Source organism: Pygocentrus nattereri, chromosome 20, assembly GCF_015220715.1.
Source record: "Pygocentrus nattereri isolate fPygNat1 chromosome 20, fPygNat1.pri, whole genome shotgun sequence".
NCBI classification, from domain to species: Eukaryota; Metazoa; Chordata; class Actinopteri; order Characiformes; family Serrasalmidae; genus Pygocentrus; species Pygocentrus nattereri.
The window spans coordinates 29939921-29961997 of record NC_051230.1 but is presented as its reverse complement, the minus strand read 5'-3'; the positions used below and the strand labels follow the sequence as shown (position 1 = coordinate 29961997).

The 22077-nt window shown below is 39.6% G+C and overlaps 1 protein-coding gene across 1 annotated transcript in view; it reads right to left on the bottom strand.

Annotated features, from left to right (window-relative positions):
- slc4a5a (solute carrier family 4 member 5a) overlaps nucleotides 1-22077 on the bottom strand; it is an 82242-nt gene that overhangs the window by 20833 nt on the left and 39332 nt on the right. The window contains exons 9-17 of the mRNA XM_017709715.2: nucleotides 16525-16682; nucleotides 15358-15445; nucleotides 14950-15104; nucleotides 14125-14253; nucleotides 11417-11591; nucleotides 7980-8113; nucleotides 6088-6359; nucleotides 3872-3906; nucleotides 1071-1262 (exon numbers count right to left, since the gene is read on the bottom strand). Of these exons, the coding sequence (XP_017565204.1) occupies nucleotides 1071-1262; nucleotides 3872-3906; nucleotides 6088-6359; nucleotides 7980-8113; nucleotides 11417-11591; nucleotides 14125-14253; nucleotides 14950-15104; nucleotides 15358-15445; nucleotides 16525-16682 (1338 nt within the window). The remainder of the gene's footprint in view (nucleotides 1-1070; nucleotides 1263-3871; nucleotides 3907-6087; nucleotides 6360-7979; nucleotides 8114-11416; nucleotides 11592-14124; nucleotides 14254-14949; nucleotides 15105-15357; nucleotides 15446-16524; nucleotides 16683-22077) is intronic.

Here is a 22077-nt window from a genome sequence, read left to right as displayed (position 1 = left end):
TTAGGAAGGCTGGCTCTGTTGTAGGAGTCAAGCTGGACTCTTTGGAGCAAAACAGAGGACGCTCAACAAGCTGTTAGCCATCTTGGACAACACCTCACATCCTTTGCATGCTACACTGGATGAACGGAGAAGCTCATTCAGTGGCCGTCTGTCACAGCTGTGCTGTGTTAAAGAGCCGTGTGAGATCTTTCTTACCTACTGCTATAAGGCTCTACAACAATTCTCCTTACTGTAGAGACGGTACTGATCTCCTGCTGTGTGGACTGTGCTGAACCACATCACTGTATCTCCTCTTTGATTAATACACACTGTGCAATATATCACAACTATTACACTTTTCACTATGCACTTTACTTTACACTACAGTATTGATGCAACTCAGTTAATCATGTCTTTAATATGTGCCGTTAGACCTCATATCACTCAGTGCCTGCTGTTTGTAAATACAGCGAATCTGTCTCATATGCCACGTAAATAGATGTACTTTTTTACTTTATTTTATTTCTCTTGTACTTATTTTACTTACTTTTATTTCTGTTTTGTATTTTTCTGCATAGTTCATGTAAGCTTATGTGTAATTATATGTCTTGCTATTGAAACACTGCAGTTTCCCTCTGGGATCAATAAGGTTCTATCTATCTATCTATCTATCTATCTATCTATCTATCTATCTATCTATCTATCTATCTATCTATCTATACTATAATAATACTATATTAATCTATACTCATTAAATTGTTAAGTACAGACTTGAAAATTTCTGACACCGCATGACACACTGTCATCTACAAACATGGACAAATATTTCAAAGGTGCCAGAAATTTTGGAGGGTACAGTATATGAAGAAAAAAAGCCCCATATTGGTTGCTGGGAGTCTAAGAAGACAGTTCTAGGCATCCTGGTGTCTGTGAGAGAGAGACTGTGCTGAGGATAAGCACAATCAGAGGATATCAGATCTTGTCAGGGTTTAGCGGAACGTCTGAGGATGTGTGAAGGATGTATTTTCTCTTTCACACATCATCCCCTCTTTTCTCTCTCTTTGCATTTCACACCCGTTCTCTGTGGATACCTTGGTAGGAAAGTAACGGCTGAACTTGAACTTCTTGAGTGAGACGGTCATGGAGTAGGTGCCGAAGAACAGGATGAAGGACATGAGGGCCAGGTCAGGCACGTATTTACAGGACTTCCCCACCAGCGAGCCGCCGTACTTCACGCACTCTTTCTTGCTCAGTTGAGTCCAGTCCAGAGCTGTTATGTTCATCTGAAAGCGAAAGGGAAAGAAAGAATGTGAAGGAAAGACGGAAAGCGTTCAAAATCACTAATACACCGAGGAGCCAAAACATTACATCTAACATATTACATTTGGCACCAAGATGTTAGCAGCAGATCCTTAAAGTACTGTTAGTTGCAAGATGGAATTGCTGCAGATCAGAATTGTTGTTCCAGCACATCCCACAGATGCTCGTTTGGATTGAGATTTGAGGAATTTGGCCAGGACAACACCTTGAACTATTTCTAATGTTCCTCAAACCACTCCTGAACCATGTGTGCAGTTTGGTAGGGCGCATTATCCTGCTGCCATCGAGGAATGCCATTATCATGAAGTGATGTACCTGGTTCTACAGCAATGTATATGTAGGTGGCATGTGTCAACTTGACGTGTACATGAATGCCTGGACTCAGTGTTTCCCAGCAGAACACTTCCCAACACTCTGTCCAGCAGCTCATCGTCTTCCCACTGTGTGTCCTGGTGCCATCACTTCCCCAGGTAAATGGCACAGATGTACCACTTGATACAAAAGAAAATGGGACTCACTGGACCAAGCAACCTTCTTCCATTTCTCCAAGCAAGGTCCAGTTCTGACACATGCCCAATATAGATTGAAATGCGTCATTGTAACAAGATAATCCACATCATTCACTTCATCTGTGGTCATAATGTTTTGGCACATCAGTAAATATATATATATATATAATGTCTATATAAACAATAATAATCCACAATTTGTTATGCAGGCCTAATTGAGCTCCCTTCATCCCTGGAAGTTGCAGTTAACATCGTTTCTGACAAAATCTTGGTGTAATTGTATGAATTATTACTCACAGTTAATTGAAACCATGCTAATGGAACAAACACTAATTTTACAAATATTTAAATATTTTGTCCCCACTGGCTGTAAATAAACATAAAAAATGTTTGATATGCAGTCAGTCGGGAGACTGTATTACATGTCTTTGTGCAGTACTATGCTGTCAGGAGTACATGATTTTATGGCATAATTGTGTTATTTAAGCATCACTTTAGTGTGGACTTTAGTTTTTTACTGTTTAAACTTGTAAACTGAACCAAAATTGAGGATCTTTTTGTCACCATTCTTTCGGTCTAGCTTTGTCAGTTTGTCCAGCTATTTTGCAAGGTGAAGCAACCTGGAAATGTCTAAAGTGATTATGCTTCAAGGGTAAAAAAACTGCACATTTTGATACCTGAATGGGACTCACAGCACTCTAAAAGTTGGCCCTATCATCAAGTGATCACAAGTTTATGAAGCCACAACAATGCATGACCAGGAGTCTAAGGCCTCACCCACACATATCTGTATGTTTTTGACAATGTGTTTTTCTTTGGCCTCCAGTCCAAAATTTTCAGTGTTCTCAGGTGGCAAAACACAGCTTTTTGAAAATGCTGACATCACAGTGTAAACTTGTGCATGTCTGTAGCTGTTTACACTTACACATGCTTTTATTTTCTGGCAGGAATCAGACTTTGAAACTGTGTGAGATACTGAGGAAGTCTGACTGCCAGCAGGTTAAAGTCTATAGTGTTAGTAACATGGTGTAGTGGTGTTGTTAGAACATCCCTGCCTTAGCTTTGTGGTGCACTCTGTATTTTGCAGCTAAAAATGTTGTTCTTGAGGTGTATAATGTTACATTTTTGTAGCCCTTACTTGGCTGCCATGCTCATGCAAGTGTTTTCGAGTAATTTTCATGTTTTTCTGAGAATGAGAATTTTTGGGAGATTTTTGGGAATGCTGCTGGGATGGAGGAAAATTCTTTTGAAAACAAAGGGAAAAAAAACACATTTTTAAAAGTAGATGGACACGTGTGGATGAGGCCTAAAAAAGCATAACTGTCCACACTCTCTCTTTGTTGGCTCGCATCACTGATGACATTGGATTAGTGGCAGTTTGAAAAGATGTGGTGGCTGGATTGGAGGAGGCACATTCATGCTAGAAGCTTGTTAGCATCATGTGATAAGGAAAGAACTGATAAGGAGAATTTCCTGCCACACCTTCTGATGAATGGTTGAAGGTGATGAGCAATTGTTTGAAATTTGCCATGAACTGATAGTGAGTTCCATTTATTTTGGATTTGTATGTGGAGCTTGGATAATGGCTGGTTGTATCTGAATCTGTCTTGAAGTGGATGCCGTCTTATGGACCGTAAAACACGCATGACAAGCTTGTTGATTATTGTTCCAAAAAATAATATGGCTGGTCAAGACTGTTGAGGTTACAACGATAGTATCGTCAAATAGCCCAAGACTAGTAATGGATAGACATAAGGTTCTCATATGAGAGACAGAGATAGAGAACAAGGAGACACTAAAACATCAGAGTGTGGAAAAAAAAACTTCAGCGGAAGATTGAATCCCTTTTCATCACAGTGTCCTTCAATTCCTCTCGAGACTCTATTGCTGAACCCAAAATCCCATTTGAATATAAATGAGAGTCATTTAAAGACTTGAATCAGAAACCGAGACAAGGTTTGAACTCCTAATCCCACATGAATCCAACAGGGCCAAGGCTGAAGTTAAAAAAAAAACAAACAAACAAACAAACAAACCAAAAAAAAAGAAAGAGAAGCACTTACACCAAATAAAGTAGAAGAGTTATCCGGCACTGGAACTACAACAGCGAAGACCATTGGAGCCACTAATCAAAACAGGTGGGTGGGTGAAGAAAGATGAGAGTACATGATCAGAACAAGCAGAGCGGAGAAAAAGATGAGTCTGAGATGGAAATTGCAATTCGTTGTTGGGTCACGCTACATCTGTGCACTACAGAAGACAACAGATGGGTTTTGGCTAAAAGCTACAATCTGGGAATTTTAATTGCTTGGTTCAAAATCCCCAAGCGGCACAAAACCATGTTTTTCAGAGACACAATGCTTCTGGTTTGAATTCACATGCAGCATGTTACAGGTAAATAATACCTAATTTCAATTTGAGCAACAAAACAGCCACCGAGCTGATACTTACACATATGAAGCGGCGGCCGTGTTGGATGTTTGCAGCAAAAGCAACCACAGTACAAATCAGTTATAACACTCACAGTTTCTCAGCTGGCTCTTTTTAGACAGCTTCAAGATGCATTGAAGATAAAATTATACAACCATTACTACTTATTTATTAGCAACGTTATGGCAGTAGCTAAGTAGCGTAGCGAAAGCAGTACGAAAACTCTTTAAGGCCTAGTTAACTCCATTACAACAAGTCCATTACAGCACTTACAGGCATTATAAGCCTGCTACATAACACTGACAAGACATGTCGTAACAGGTTACGTCCAGGGGTGGAAATGGCCCGGAACCTCATTCCTGGAGTAAAAGTTGAGACAGGATGGTGTTCTGACTCAGATCTTGAAAATCTCTGTAACTAGTTTAAAACTAACTCTTGCTGTCGCAAGAAAACCTCGTATGTCCATTTTTGCCAATTTTCAGTTTTTAGCATAATTTGAAAGTGCTTGTCAGCCTTTACATTGTGTGTAAACTTCAAGAAGGGTGGACCAAAAGTACTGACCCAAAATTACTTGGAAAAAAGTCTGGTTCCATTCACTTACATGAAAAGTAAAGTGTGTCTTTGTCCTCCTCCTGTAAAGTTACCATTTTGGAGATATAAGGTTTTGTTATGACAGCGGCGATATAGTCGTTTCACACTGTTCTAAAGTTTCTGCATGAAGTGAAATGTCTGGTAAACGCACTTCAAGTCAACCAACAGCCCATACAGCCAATGCTTAAGCTAAAGTTAAGCTTCTCAGAGCAAACAAAGAGATGGAGCCATTTATATTAACTATGATTAACGTTGTAAAGATCTTTTTGCTCATTTTATGTCACTCTAAAACATCTTATTTGGCTAATTAGCTACTTTGTTTTTAAGGTAGTTGGTTTCGCTTACTGGCCTATATGAAATGACACTCACACAAATGTCTACGATTACACAGAATTATGAGAAGAATCAAGCAAAGCTTCATTTTTTCTCTGTCAAGCGTGAACATATGAGCTAAAACCTCGTTCTGTGGCTGCTAGCATAAATGCTAATGCGTTAGCTTGTAGCTAATGTCACCTTATAGCTAATGTTGGGCTCTTTATGAAGCCGTCATTGTAAAAATATCTATCAGCACATCCACATACTGTTCCAGTTACATTCTGGTGCTTTTATTGGTAAGATAGTGCTTGGTGAATTTACTTTTATTAAAGATTTCCTAACTGTCTTTAGTTTTAGCTGCAAATGTTAGCAAAGACAAAGGATCCCTCATTGGGATTATACTAGTGCTGTTGAATGGTAGAAATATTAAAAATGTAAGTAAAATCCACTACATATTTGGGCATATTTGACATTATAGGTTCAAACATAATGGGGCGCTTACCGTTTTTACCAGTGTTTTATCTGTTATGTTTGAATTTGATTTAAATTGTGCTGTAAATTGAGCTGCTTCCATGTTGCCAGGATGCAAGCGATCCAGCCAGAAGTTTAGCCAACCATTGTTCTGATTTGGTCTATATCACTGGACAATCTAGACACTTGATTTAAAAACTGATATTTCTAAATTGATGGTTCAAGAAGGTGTAATTGTTTAAATAACTTATTTTTTTCTTTTAGAAATATAAATAAATTGTAACACTAACATGTTTAAGTGTAATATATCTGTAAACACTAGGGACAGTAAAATGGACATATCTGTGGAATGACCTATAAGCATTAAATATCAAGCAATACTTGAGTATTCATGATTAGCCTAATTCATGTTAGTTTTCACAGCTTGTAATGCAGCTATAGTGCAGTAGCTCTACTCAGAGAATGTACTCACTTGGGTCCGGGGCGACACATTCACACTTGTAGGCGGTGACGTAGTCAGGATTGAACTCGGTGTTAATGGGGTAATACTTGAAGGACCCCACCATCTTCTTGATGGCATCAGAGATGAAGATGAAGGAGATCAGGCTAGAGAAGCCCTCTTCAGTGAAACGCGTCATGTACTTGATGATGTAGCTGGCGTCGGTGGCCACAAGAAAGAGGCACTGCGCACAGGCATGCATGCCAATCCACAGTCGGAGCTCCATATAGTCAATGCTGTTGCTCCTGATGCAGAAAAAGAGAGTCTGGATTGGTTTTGTGGGCTCATGTATGCAGAAGTGTTCAGAGAACCAGAGACAATAACACCAGAATTGCTAGCTAATGTAGCAGGTAGAGATACCTTAGCAACCACTTGAAATACCACAACAATCGCTTAGCAACAATGTAGCAACAAACTAGAGTCCCAAAATTGTTTGACAAGCAACTATTTTTGCATAGCACATTTCATTGTAAAGTGTGCAGCTGATGGAAGTTTGCTAAGTGGCTAACAGTTATTTAAGCAGGTTGGCTAGCCAATGTAAGCTGGTAGAGATACCTTAGCAACCACCTGAAATACTACAGCATTTGCTTAGCAACAGCCTCAGCAAACTAGAGTACCATAGAAACCACCTATAAACATCCTTACAGTCACCACAACAAATACCATAGCAACTACCTAGCAATCCTACCGGGACACCATAGCAGTTTCCTAACAACCAGGAAATGTTCTTTTCTAATTAATTATATTAATTACCAAATTTAATTGCATTTACAGTTAACTTGTATTCAATGTTGTCAACTTTTTCAGTTGGTTTCAATGTCAAATACAACAAACACCAAGAGGAAAAACATGGAAAAAAATCTCAAGGCTAAATAAGGTCCATCAGAAAACTTTCCTAATATTAGGATGACTGGTGAGCTATTATAAAAGACAGAGTGGATGTTTTATCATACCATTATTACAGCTTAATCATATTAGTAATGATAATGGCATTAATTTAGATGTTAACCACCTAAAAAACTTTGTTTTCCAACATTATATGAAAATTAAGGAATAGACAGTGAATACAGACACATCCGTTAACCTATTGTGACTAGCCTAGCCACTGATCTACAGGCTAATAAATCCAACCAGCTAAACCTAGCATTAGTGTAACTTTTGCCTCAGTCTTTGATCAAAATGGGAAAGAAATCTTTATTCAGTACAAAATGGAGATGATTTTTGAAACATTCTAGGCAAAGGCAAGAAGCAAAACTGAGGTAAGATATCTGGAAAGCCTAGCACGTTGCTAAACTTAGCATTTAGCATGTTGTATTCCTCATCTAAACCATTTTTTTTGTTTGACATTCTCTCCAAGGTAATGATCGTTTTAATATAGTTATACAGCTGCAATGAGACACTCAGTTCCCTAGCAGTAATGTTAGCCATCTGGCATCCTTCTGCTTTCACCAGCTTACAAAAAACGAACACTCAAAAGTAGTAGTCTTTCCTTACACCTTCAAGATACTTCAACAGAAAGGGGTTTCACAGAGCAAGTCAGAGATGACAGCACTGTAGGATGCAAGTAGACATTTACAACAGCTATAGCCTCGTATTAATGTTATTCCAATGGCAGTTTTGCCTTTATTGTCGATTATATTGATTATGAAACTTGGAGAAATTTGGAAAATATCAGACAAGTCTAGCTCACTGTTATTGCATCTAAAGCATGTCTTCAGGTTGTGAACAGACTGGCAAAATGATTTTGATGATGTTTTTTTCGAGCAAGTAACAGTGTCCCGAATCAGGAGTCAAACTAGTCTAGCTGATCTATACTTCAGCATGTTTGATAGCCACCTATGAAGTGATTACAGAGGCGTCCTCACTTGCTGAATTCGTAGAGCAGCTTTTCAAAGATGAGAATGGGCCCCGTGGAGCTGAGGATGATGAGGGGCTGACCGCCAAACAGGCAGAAGACCGTCCCTGCCAGGGCCGTACCTAGGAAACTCTCCATCACCCCCTAATGGAGAGAAAGACAGAGAAATGTGGAATTGATTGATTTTAAGTCAGAACACTTACTGTGAAGCAGCCAATAAAATATACGCTCAGAAGAAAAACTACAGTCTCTTTGGCTGCCTCTGGCCCTATAAACAAGAGAAAAAGAAAACCACTAACATCCAACCAAACAGGACAACAAGGCATTTTTTCTTGCCTGTCAGATACATGATATGGCCAAAGGTATGTGGACACCTGACCATAACATTTGCATTAGCTTGCTGTTCCATGCTACAACAATAGCATTACCCTTCAATGGAACTGAAAAACAGCCCCAGCTCATTATCCCTCCTCCACCAAACTTTACTGGAACAGTATGTGGCTTTCTTTTGGCATCCACCAAACCCACATTTGTCTATCAGACAAATAGACAGATAGTGAAGCGTGATTCATCACTCCAGAGGGCACGTTTCCCACTGCTCCAGAGTCCAGAGGCGGCATGCTTTACACCCTTCCAGCAGACACTTGGCTCCTCACATGCAGTTCTTGTGCTGATGTTGCTTCCAGAGGGATTTTGGAACTCTGTAGTGAGTGACGCAACAGATTTATTCATGCTATACCTTTCAGCACTCGACAACCTTGCTCTGAGTTTGCATGGACATACCACAGTCTTGGCTGTTGTTGCTCCTAGATGCTTCTATTTCACAGTAATAGCACTTAGCAATAGCACTGTCACGATTGGCCCCTCCCACTCCCCCATGTGCCTTATGTTTACTTCCCCGGTCGTTCAACGTTCTTCTTTGTTTTGATACTTCACTGTCCTGCCCCCTTGTTTCGTGACTCTGCCCCGATTGTTTCCACCTGTGTTCCGCCTGTCCCTCATTATCTCTGTTTGTTTTTAAGCACTGTGTTTTTCTGAGTTTCTTGTTGGCCTTTGTTTGTATGTATGGTTTGTGCTGTTTGATATGTCTGATGTTTGATCTTCCGGCCCTCCAACAAACATTACATCATTTTTTATTAGATTATATTAATTAAAAACAATATAATAATACTCAATTTCTAGTGTCAATTAGAGGGCCTGCAGAAAGAAGCAGGCCTCTTCAGAGGCTTATAACTGTTCATGTACATTTCCCATACAATAATCACTTAGCTGAAGGCATCCATGAAACACTGGGACACATTTAGATCCAAGGTTGGGAATACAGACTCAGAGGTATCAAACTTCTGAGTACAATGGAAACTGCATAACTAGCAACAAATCAGAGCTGTGGTAAGACCTACTGTGACATCTGGTTAGTAAGACTGGCACAGTAACCAATTTTGAAAAGTCTATCAATTTTTTTCATCATTAATTAAAATGTTGAAGTAAAATTTCTGGTAAAAAATGTCGTGTTTGACCCAGTAGCTATGAAATGCATATCAGATTGTTGTACATTTTCAATGGTAAAAGGCCATAGAAAGTAAATGAAATTAAAGAAATAAAAACAACAAACCATGTAGATCACTGTAACTCTGGAATACTCTTTGTGACAGCAATATCAGCTCAGTAAATGGTATAATAACAGCCAAAGTCAAAGCACTGGCTCAGTGAGCCTTCTAACTGGTGAGGTAAATGCAGGTAGGGCTCGTGGCTGAGACCTTGATCCAACCTGTCACTTTTCTCACTGTGGTTTTCTCTCTTAGCTCTGCTGGCTTCATTTCCCTGGTGGTGAGATAGTCTAGGAGGCTGAGAGTCTGCCAGATTTATATCATCATAAGCAGGCACAGTCACCCAGGCTGCCTGCTTATGATAAGGACTTATGGCAGATATGGCTTGTTTCTGAGGCAGGTCTTAGACAGGCCTGTATCCCAGCTCATGACCTCGACGTTGCTTCCCCTGGCAGTGGTGCTGGCCTCGTCTGCCTTCCAGTCAGATAATGTATGAGAGGTCAGGGTTCCTCCAAGGAGTCTGACCTCGAGCGGATCCACTCCATTCACGTAGAAGAACTAAAGTGAAAATCTCTGTCATGATTGCTTTGATGTTAAGAGGCTCCCATTAAGGACCCTACAGACCCTTTCAAGTCCGTATCTGTTTGAAATGGTTCTCTAAGTCATATATTCTGTGAGCTTGCCTGAGCACAGATCTAGAGAATTTTTGTAAATTAACTGAACTATACAGCGATAAAGAGAGACTTTATCATTTCATGTATATTAAAATTTTTTTTTTGCTTACACACGCTACTCATTTTACACAAAAGAACTGAAAATGTAAATTTGATCAGGAATAAAAGTATGAAAATAATGCGTAATTAAAAAAATGATTAGGTAATGTTGGATGTTAATTTAAGGTAGAACCATAGAAACTACTTCCACTTTGCATTAATCAAAACAAGTTCTTTAGCATTTTCTTAACATGCTAAATTAAAGTGTTGAATCAATAATCCTCATATACCTCATGAAAAATAGCATCATAATGGAATGTAGGCCCACTATGCCTGGATGTGCTTTGATCACACATTAACTACAGTCATAATCAGATGTGCTCCTAGACTAGATGAGTGGTGAACTGAGATTATTAAAGCTAGGCCGAGTTCGGGACCTCTATGGGATTTCTACTAGTATGTTAGCACCAAACACACTGGTGCATGAACATGTTTTGGCCATTCTAGATTAAACATGAACATTTAAAGCTTGCAACAGTAATGACATTTTACAGTTTCAGTAAAAACCTGGCTACAGCTCAGATTTACAGTGGCATATCTAGAACTTTCAGAAGATTTAGAAAGACCCTTTTTTAAGGCTCCTGCAAATCATAACATGATTGCTACATTGCACTGCAGATATGCTGGTGGCAAATCTGACTTATTAGGCCTTCAGTCCAGCTCCTGAAGCTCTAACCATTGGGAGAGCTTGCTTAGCTGGATATAACAATGTACAAGGGGAAAACAATGCTGATTGGGTAATGTTTAATTATTTTAACCCATTTGTTTCCAACTCAAATTTATGAGTTATAACAAGTGTAATGATTCACTTACATAAACATGAACTAAAAATCACAGGTACAGCGTGGTTTTTAGTTACCAGAAGGTCCTGAGGGTTCTCTGCCGGACAGAGTAGATATGTGATGCATCAATGTGTAAAATATGTGCATGCTAAGGAATCGTCAAGGCAGGATCGACCAATGAGGCAAATCGCATATACAGCAAGAGAGAATGAAAAACAATAAAGGAAAGAATAAAAGATAAAAAAGAGAGCCTGCACTTTGAAAGTATGACATCAGTAAAGGCCACATTCAACTTTAAATGAAATGTCAGCTCATGGCTTCCTGGCGGAAGGTTCCATCGTGTACCTGGTAGTTGTCTGTGGCGTCCCCCAGGAGACCCCCGAAGGTGATTGCATTGGTGATGCAGCCCAGATAGATGAAGAGCACGGCTGAGATGGACTGGATGTGGAAGCCCTCATAAAAGTCACTAGGGTACCAGGGCAGTTTCCTCTTGATGTCCAGAAAAAGGCCACCACAAAACCTGCAGCACACACACACACACACACACCCACCCACACAGGCTTAGCTTAATACATTATTGAGAGGCCTGTCCTTTGCACAGCTCTTATTAAAAAGTCAACTAAAAAGTGACCAAGTGCATGTGAGAGTGAGAGAGGGAGACACAGAGAGGCTTAGATGAGAGGCTGCCAGCCCTTCCAACTGTTTGGTTTATTGGCAGAAGATTTAAGACCGTCACCTCATCATACCCAAAGACTGTAATGCATTTCTATTTATCACCTTATTTATCACCATGAAATATAATAAACCTGCTTTGTCGGAATGTTTTGGAAACCAGCTGCTTCAAACTCTCTAACTAGCTCCAAAAACCACCAGGCACAGCATTTTCAGCAACTTCCGCCCCCCAAAAGGCCCTCCAGCCTCTGAAACAGTGGTGTAAAGAAGTGGGTATGCTGTGGTTAGCTGTTAGCAAGAGTAGCCTAGCCTAGCAATTAGCAACATAATTGAAACGTTCAGCAAATTCAGTGACTAGAAAGGTTCTCCCGCCTTTGAATCAGTGATGTAGTCTAGGGTAAAATCATGGTGTGATTAGCTGTTAGCGAGACCAGTCTAGACAGACTATAGCTAGTCTCGTAGGGTCAGATTTTGCATGTCTTGGGACACCTTGTCATATTTGTACGGGATTGTTCCTAAATCTGCTAAAAACAAAAGTACACCCACTCTAAAACCAGTTCCACTAGTCTATGCTCTTTTAACACCACTCAACATTTGTTGTCTGTTGTTATTGTACCTGTTTTTGTGGACCCCAAGGAGGAATAACTGCTGTAGATGCAGCAGTTAATGGGGAGCCTAATAAAGAAAGCACACAAGAGAACAAGCTATCTAGCAAAACAGTATCATAAGCTAATGGAACTGTTTTTCCTTTGCAAAAGCTAATGTTTGCTGTTAATGCTAGTTGTCTATTGGAAGGTGTTGATGAACACACTATTGTCCCCGAGCTCTAATTTCATAAGACGTTGGACTGGTTTAGTAATTGTACACTTGGTTTGTTCCCACCTTAATAAGTCAACATTCCCACCAACATTTGGCCCAAAATTTCTTATGGTTGTCCCCAGATGTTCTCATTATTAGCTGACATCTGGCTTTATGAGACTAGTATGTAGATAACTGGCTAAAATATTTAATCAGCAGCCCTTCAGCAGCCCGAGAAGGCAATCCAACCTCAGAACCAGTGTTGTAGTCCAGAGTACAGTAGTGGTACAGTAGCAATATGTATGGTTGTTAGCATAACTAGTCAACACATAGCAACATAACTAAAATATTCAGCAACTTCAGCCACTTGAAGCAATCTCCAGCCTCTGAACCTATGCAGTCTAGAGTAAAGTGGCAAGTGTATTGTCATAATCTGTTATCAGGACTAGCCTAGTTAGCATATAGCTAAATAAATTTTCAATTGGAAATGCCCTCAAGTCTCTGAACAGGGAATGTAGTCTAGAGTAAAGAATACTCTGCTGTTACCAAAATCAGCCTAACTAGCAATAAAACTAAAATATTTAGAAACTTCAGGAACCTGAAGGGCCCTCTAGCCACTGAATCAGTGATGTAGTCTAGAGTAAAGTCATGGGTATACTGTGCTCATAGAAAGGCTAGCCTAGCCAACAATTAGCAGCAACTCGAAAGACACCCCACTCTCTGAATCAGTGATGTAGTCTAGAGTAAAGTAGTGAGTTCACTGTGATTAGCTGTTAGCAAGCCTAGGCTTGCTTAGCAAATAGCAACAAAACTAAAACATTTGGCCAGTAAGCTCTTGCCAATTAATGCTGTATCTATGTAATTTCACTTTAAATATCATTCTCAGTGTTTTACATTTACTGCCTCTAACATTAAGTAGTTTTACTACTTTTTTTTCAAGTTAAATATCATACTTGTACCAAATGTTGTCATGGCTAGCTAGGTCCCCCCATCAAAGTGCTGCCAAGTTGAGTGAAGGCTAACAAGAGCTTCCTCCCAGATACATGAAGCACTACCATATCTTTTCAAACTGCCACAAGCAAAGTTAAGTGATACTTTTTAAATCCCACAAATGGGGAAATTCCACCTCCGCATTTAACCCATCCGTGAAGTGAAACACCACGTACACACTAGTGAATACACACACACTAGGGGGCAGTGAGCACACTTGCCACAGCACCTGGGGAGCAATTGGGGTTTAGGTGTCTTGCTGAAGGACACCTCAGTCATGGATTGTCAGTGCTGGGGATCGAACCAGCAACCTTCGGTTACAGAGCCACTTCCCTAACCTCCAGCCCAAGACTGCCCCCAAAGTGTGATTGGACAAATTAACATGCGTAGAGGACAACATTAACTGCCAATTACTGCCCAATGGTAGGGACAGCTAACTATGTATCATAGTTAGTGGGTTCCTGCAAATCCCTGAGGTTTCCCTTATGTCCATATAATATATTTGTGTATTATGTAGATCATCTCACATACATCTCTGCGCAGTTTCCTGATAATCAAGTGGAATTAGGCAAAGAAGGTGCAGAAAAACTTGCCTGCCAGTGTAGGCCAGCTCTTCTCCGAGCTCGTGGGGCACAGGCATCTCCTCGTCCTCGCTCACACCACCGCCTCCGCCCACTGAGCCATTCATCTGACCCAGCTCGTTCAGAGAGAACACTGACTTCCTGTTTTAGTGAAACAGAAATGAGACGGATATTGAGTTTAGCAGCAAAACCTTGTATTACTGAAGGTTAAATGGTGCAGCAAATGGATAACTGCAAACTACTGGCATCAGTGCCTTTGGATTACGAGTTAGATCAACGCAGAGACAAACAATGATTCATACTGCCTTCACGTGTTGTCAGATGGTCTTTGTAAAGTTTTAATTACAACTTGTTGGAAACATATTTAGCTAGTTAGCTAGCCTGATCTATTTTGGGATCTCTCTACCTTTTCCCTCCTAACTTACTCAACCAGTGGTTGAGCAAATAACGTAATCTGTGACTAGGTTACATTTCGTTGTTGTTGTAACAAACCTTTTATCTTGAAATGTTAAAAAAAAGCAAAAATCTGTCATTATTATGAGAATTTAACTCTATTGGGTATATCAATGAAACATATCTGAGTTCATTCATGCCTGCGGTATGGCCACTAGGGGCCTGCAGAAAGAGGCTACATAAGGTTTTGATTTGACAGCGGCGATTCAGAAAATAAAAAAATAATGACCTACGCCCAACCACTGATGTGTAAAGGTCAGTAACAAGTCATAAACTTGGGCAGTTTCAATTGCACATGAGGGTTCAGGCCTTTAGAAAAAGGAAACACACACATACCACTTTCAATTGTAATAGCACAAATGCTAGATAAATTCTTGGGTTTACCTCTTGTCTGCAGAGAGCACTTTTTTGGGGGGCTCAATGCGAATTTTGGGATCCCATTCACCAGGCGGAAGTACGATCACCTCGTCCAGGAACTCATCGATGCCTGCAATCAGGTCTTCGCGATCCCTGGCCTTGTACGCCACATCACTAAACAACTGGAGATGAAACTCACTCTTTAAGCTCCAAATAGAACAAGGAACAGACAAACCCACCCAACCCAAGGCACTAGCGTTACGTTTGCTTAGAGGAGATTCTCAGTCCTAGGTTTATGTAGCGTGTTTGCAAGTTGAAGGCCTTGACCCTTCAACCTGGCCCTTAACCTGGCTGATTCTATCGAGACCAGTCCACTTTCTTTTTCTGTTCACCCTATTTTTTAACTGTACAGTAAGGCATTCTGAGCATACTTACATCATCCACCATAAGTGTAGCAATGGCACGGCCAATTTCATTGTAGGACTTGGCTTTGCCATGGGGGCCCAAAAGCACAAATAAGAATCTGTTGTACAAAAAGTCAATACAAACACAAGCTGGAATTAGTTAGGTTGCACCTTTAACATTCAAGATCCCCAATTCATATTACATTTCCAATGTAAGTTAAAGTGAAGTTCCCAAGTAACAGCTTACATCTGCTGTACCATTTGTGTGCATCATTGAAAAGGATGAAACCCTTGCAAACTCACAATTGCATGTTGCCATCACAAAATTCAAAACTGCAAGTGAAATAGTTTAGGATGAATGTTATTTATAAGATTTTGTAAATGTATCATTAATTTGAATAAAAGAAGTAAAGATAAAGATATCCAAAGGCAGGACAATAGGGGGAGCTTCAGCCTCTTTATAAAAAGGCCTGTCGACTTTTTTCAGTAAAATCTCATTCGTCTATAAGATCTCAGTCATCTATATTGTTCACATTACCAGATGGACCACAACTACCATAAATACTAGAAACATAACCTGCATCGCAATTTGCACAACTACACTTGACAAGAATGGGCAGCGGGGAAAACTGAACCTATGCAGAAAAATAAACCAGTACAGTGGTCAATTTTAATGTGGAAGGTGTTTGGACCAATATTACAAGACAGGATTCTAACAGTTTAAAAAAAATACTGAATGGTAGTACTGTAAATCTTTTTCCGTGGCAAGGAGAGCGCCAGGACACTGAGAGCTTATATGAGAGTGCAGTGTCCATCAGTCTGCAGTAGCCTAGCCTGACAAGAGTGTTAGCACAGAGCATTTTATACTGTCTGTTTCCTCTGCAGCTATTGGTACATCTGCTAATAATGTCATGAAAATAGACATTTTGTTGTAAACACATAAAATTAGCTGTTTGTGCAAATACTAAGGACAGTAAACGTTCTGTTGTAAACCTATATAAGCATCTGTATGTGAGGTCAGAATGGATACTAGACATTCTGTTGTAAGTCAGGGTACATCTATAATCAATATCAGAGGTAGACATCTGCTAGACTTGTGATTAGTCAGTAAGGAGCTCTACAATTTTAAAGAAAATAGAAAGGCAATAACTAAAACTAAAAGATAAAAAAAACACAGTAGTGAGTGATAATGGTGCACCTGGTGGGCACTGGAACCTCAGTCAGGCCTCCCAGTGTGGTGGCCTGGGCCAGGCGAACGAAGGCCACAAAAGGTTTGTCCAGGAAGTCCACTTCACCCACCAGCACATTGGATGCCTCGGCATCTCTCGGGATCTTCTTCATAAACTTGTTCTTCAGCTGCAGTTCCAGTTGGAGAAAGAAAAGATGGGGGGGGGGTGGCTTATTTATAAAGCGTACTTGCATATTATACTAAATCATACAAATCATACATGATCATGTCTAACTGACTACCAAAAGCTTGTATGTCAGGTTGGAAACACATCGATTTATGTACTTTTTCAAGTCAAAATGATGCTTTATTAATGACTAACATGAATTTTCACATATGACAATTTTGGGATCCAGTCTTTAAATAATAAGGCTTTAGATCTTCTGGACCTCCTTGAGGGACACTATTATAAATGATGAGTCATGTCATAAGAAACACAAATGGCCATTAGCAAGGAGCCAAACTCTTTATCAGAGCTGACTATGACTATTGGAATATTTTCTCAGATGATTATTAGAGTTATAGTAAAGTATTCCACCTACAACCGAGATTGGCGGTGGTTTTAAGAACGCAAGCTCTAATTTGTTCTTTTGTTAGAGTCTTTCTCGCAGATGTGAAGCCCATGCCCATTTACTCCCACCTGCTGAAAATATGTCTTATAACCACTTCTAATTATAGAGCGTCCAATTACATTGTATCCATGTCCTTGTGTTCGCTGTACAAAATAAAGGGTTGACTTAGCTCGTCTTTTCAGAGAGCTCAGTGAAGCTGAATCAAAAGTACACTTAAAGTGATTATTCCCATTCTAAAGTTTTAGAAGGTAAAGGGATTTTTGGAGTTTAGCAAGATCAGCAGGAACAAAGCAAACTCAGTTCCACAAGAAAGGTTTGCTGTAACATGTCAATAGAATATCGATTGACTTGGCCTGATTATTTTTCTTCCTCCTTTTCACTTTTTCTGCAAGTTAGAATAAAAAAGTGCCAACTTCAAAAATTTTGAGATCTAAAGACAAAACTTGATGGTGATGCTGAAATTCAAGTGTCCAATCTGGAAACCTCGGCCAGTGAACAAAATACAAACAAAACAGTCACAGATAACTAGAATAGTGCATTTCCTGTAGATTGTGATTGCGCAGCTGGAGCTTTTTGCCAGAAGGCTGTTATGGTATGAAGTGGCCGTTGTTGTTAAGAATGAATGAGTCTATGGGAGGAACAAGGGATGAAGAAAACTAGACATAGAGGAGTGCAGGTCTGTACGGCTGTGCTTAAGACCTTGAGGATCTTCCCTTAGTGAGTTCATGTAGTTTGGTGGCTGTCAGGCAAAAGAAAGATTAGGGCTTGGGTTGGTGCCCAAATGATGAGAAGTCTATGGGAGGAATGATAGATAAAAAAATTATACATAGAGGAGTGTGGGTCAGTTTGGGTGTGTATTAGAGCTTGAGGACCTGCTCTTAGTGAGTGAATGCAGTTTAGTGGCTGTGAGGTAAAAAATATAATAGTGTTAGCGTCATGGTGAAATGAATGGGGGTCCATGGGAGGAACAAAGGATGAAAAAAACAAGACATAGAGGAGTGCAGGTCTGTATGGCTGTGGATTAAAGCTTGAGGACCTTCCCTTAGTGAGTTCATGTAGTTTGGTGGGTGTCACGCAAAAAAAAAAGCTTAGGGCTTGAGCTGGTGCCAAGATGAATAGGAGTCTATGGGAGAAATGATGGATGAAAAAACGGCACATAGAGGAGTGTGGGTCAGTATGGCTGTGCATTAGCACTTGAGGACCTACCTTTAGTGAGTACATGCTGGTTGATGGCTGTGAGGTAAAAAAATAACAATGGTGTATGGTGTAATAATAGTGTCAGGGCTAATGATTGGGGGTCTATGGGAAAAACAAGGGATGGAAAAAAATTACAAACAGATGAGTCCAGGTCACAACACCGAATTTGTGCTCGGGGGCCGGCACTGAGATAGTGTATGCAATACAGTGTCTTTCAGTCAAAAAGAAGTACAATAAATTGTCCTGTAATTTTTTACCCCATTCGTTTCTATTGAAAAATAATCATAATTTAGCAAAGATTGCATGAAAACTGTACATCGAATCAAAAAGCTGTATATAAGCACAGCATTCCCAATCAGACTGAACATTCCAGAGTTGGAATGTTGTCGGGTTGGTTACCACTGCCATAGAAGAACCATTTTTGTTGTCTAAAAGCCCTTTAAAACCATTTTTGTAAATGAGAACCTTTTAAGAAGTTTAAATAACCTCCTCAAAGTGGAAGAACTACTTTAAAGTAGTTTACATTCTGTGAAGGTTCGACATAACTTCCAAAGAGTGTTCACACCAACACATCTCATTTACGAAAATGGTTCTTTATAGAATGAACATGATTCTAAAAACTAAAGAATAATTTAGTGTCACAGAAAACATCATGGCTAGAACCAATTTTAGCTCCCTAAAGAACCTTCCATTGAAAGAACCATTTTTGGAAATGAGATGTGTAAAGTATCTCCACCCAGAAAGAACCATTAAAGTATTAAACAAGTTTTATTTGATGTGAAGGTTATTTATAACTTCAGAAGGTTCTTCACATTGACATATCTCATTTACACAAATGGTTCTTTATGGTACTGAATTGGTTCTTCTACGGTACTCAAAGAACCCTTTGTGGCACTTTTTTACAAGTGCAGGAGAAATGCCTCTTTGCGTGATGCAAGAACCAATTGTGATTTGCTACAGAACCTTTTAATGGAAGGTTCATTAGCAAACTGCTTTTGTGAATAAGAACCTTTTTAAAGTTTAAAGAAACTCCATGTCATGTAAAGGTTCTATAAAGTGGTTTACATTATGTGAGAATTCTTCTTCACATTCAAATACCTCATTTGCAAAAACTGAATCTTTCATTAATTACAGTGGTTCTTTGATGTAATCACTCAAGGAACCGTTTTGTGGCACCTTTTTAAAAAGTATAGCAGTAGGCCTTTGAGTGATGCCATCAGAGAACCTCTTCCGGTTCCTTATAGAACATTGCATTGTAACAAACCTAAGAGAACTTTTTGTAAATGAGATGTGTGAATATGAAGTATGTTTAGAAATGTAAAAAGAACCTCAACATAATGTAAATGTTCTAAGGAAAACTCAAAGTGGAAAAGAACCTCTACATTATGTCGAGGTTCTTTTCACTTTGAAAGGTTTTTCACATTCATGTATGTCATTCACAAACAAAGTTCTTACATGTACTAAAGTGGTTCTTCTACACTCTTAAAAAAGGTTCTTCAAGGGTTCTTTAGTAAAGACAACTGTCCACTATGAACACTCAAAGAACTAAAAAGAATTAAAGTGTTCTTTGCATCATGAAAGCGTTCTTCAGACTGATAGAAAATGTGCTGTAGATGGTCCTATATAACTCCCAAAAGGATTCTTCTATTGTTATGATATCTAGCTTGTCACAATAGAGGAACCCTTTTGGGTGCTATATACAACTGTATCTATAGCACATGCATGCAAATTTTTCCATCAATCTGAAGAAACCTTGATGCAAAGAACCCTTTAAACATGCAAAGGGTTCTTTGGGTTTTCATGGTTCTATATAGAACCATTTTCTTTACTAAAGAGCCACTGTAGCACCACCTTTTTAAGAGTGTACACTGTCTCTCAAGAACCTTTTGTGGCACTTTGTTTAAGAAGGTTTCTTTGGATGATCCCACAGAAGAACCGATTTCTGTTTTCTGTAGAACCTTTCAGTGGTATGTTATTTTTGTATTTGAGATCTATGAGTGTGAAATCTCTTTAAGGAACCTCCTCATATTTTAAAGGTTCTAAGAAGAGCCCTGAAGGTGGCAAAGATCCTTCATACCTTTAAAAGCTTCTTCCATTTTCATTGTGGCATCTTCATGTTTTAAGAGTGCAGAGTTTTATGATGGTAAAATGTGTAGGGGAACATGGTTATACGTCAAGGGGAGGCGTCTAGAACGGCACATGTTCTCACAATAACTCAAACTATAAGAGATTTAAACTGAGGAGAAGTATCAATGAGTCACTTTGCATTGCTTTCCATTTAGCTACTGAGTAATAAGCCTTAAGATGTGGATGTCTGGAACTTGAATGGCCCTGAATACATCAAATTAACTGTTTACTTAGCTCTACGTTCTATTCATATGTTAAGTTCTTCAAATGCTTTCACTTTTTAATAAGAAACAAGCTTTGACTCAGTCATTCATTACAGGTATAAGTACAGTGATTGCAACAATCAACCTCAAGCTGTGTGGCTACAGGGTGGATTATCACAAGATCTCTGTAGAACCTATATCTATATCTCATTACACTAATGAAATAATGACATAATGCTCCCTTCACATCGTGTAGGACGTCCTGAGCTAATTGACTGGTGTGTGAGATAAAAGAGCTTGAATGAAAAGCCTGACCAGATGTCCACCTCTAAAAGCTCCCTCACAGAAATCGATTACATGAAGTGGTTATGAAGACACTGCCTGATGTCTGAGACACGGGTCGTGTTCAAAATAGCCTATTACATACAACCCCAATTCCAATGAAGTTGGGATGTTGTGTAAAACATAAATAAAAACAGAATACGATGATTTGAAATCCTTTTCAACCTATATTCAGTCGAATACACTACAAAGACAAGATATTTAATGTTCAAACAGGTAAACTTTGTTTTTTGCAAATATTCAGTCATTTTGAATTTGATGCCTGCAACACGTTCCAAAGAAGTTGGGACAGGGGCAAGAAAAGACTGGGAAAGTTGAGGAATGCTCAAAAAACACCTGTTTGGAACATTCCACAGGTGAAGAGGTTCATTGGAAACAGGTGAGTTTCAAGGAGCATCCCTGAAAGGCTCAGTCGTTCATAAGCAAGGATGGGGCAAGTTTCACCACTTTGTGAACAACTGCGTGATCAAATAGTCCAACAGTTTAAGAACAACGTTTCTCAACGTGCAACTGCAAGGAATTTAGGGATTTCATCATCTACAGTCCATAATATCAAAAGTTATTATCAGCACAAAGTTCAAAAGCCAGCATCTCTGATGATATGGGGGGTGTGTTAGTGCCCATGGCATGGGTAACTTGCACATCTGTGAAGGCACCATTAATGCTGAAAGGTACATACAGGTTTTGGAGCAACATCTGCTGCCATCCAAGCAGCGTCTTTTTCATGGACGTCCTGCTTATTTCAGCAAGACAGCGCCAAGCCACATTCTGCACATGTTACAACAGCGTGCCTTCGTAGTAAAAGAGTGCGGGTACTAGACTGGCCTGCCTGCAGTCCAGACCGGTCTCCCATTGAAAATGTGAGGCACATTATGAAGTGTAAAATACGACAACGGAGACCCCGGACTGCTGAGCAACTGAAGCTGTACATCAAGCAGGAATGGGAAAGAATTCCACCTACAAAGCTTCAACAATTAGTGTCCCCAGTTCCCAAATGCTTATTGAGTGTTTAAAGGAAAGGTGATGTAACACAGTGGTAAACACGCCCCTGTCCCAACTTCTTTGGAACGTGCTGCAGGCAT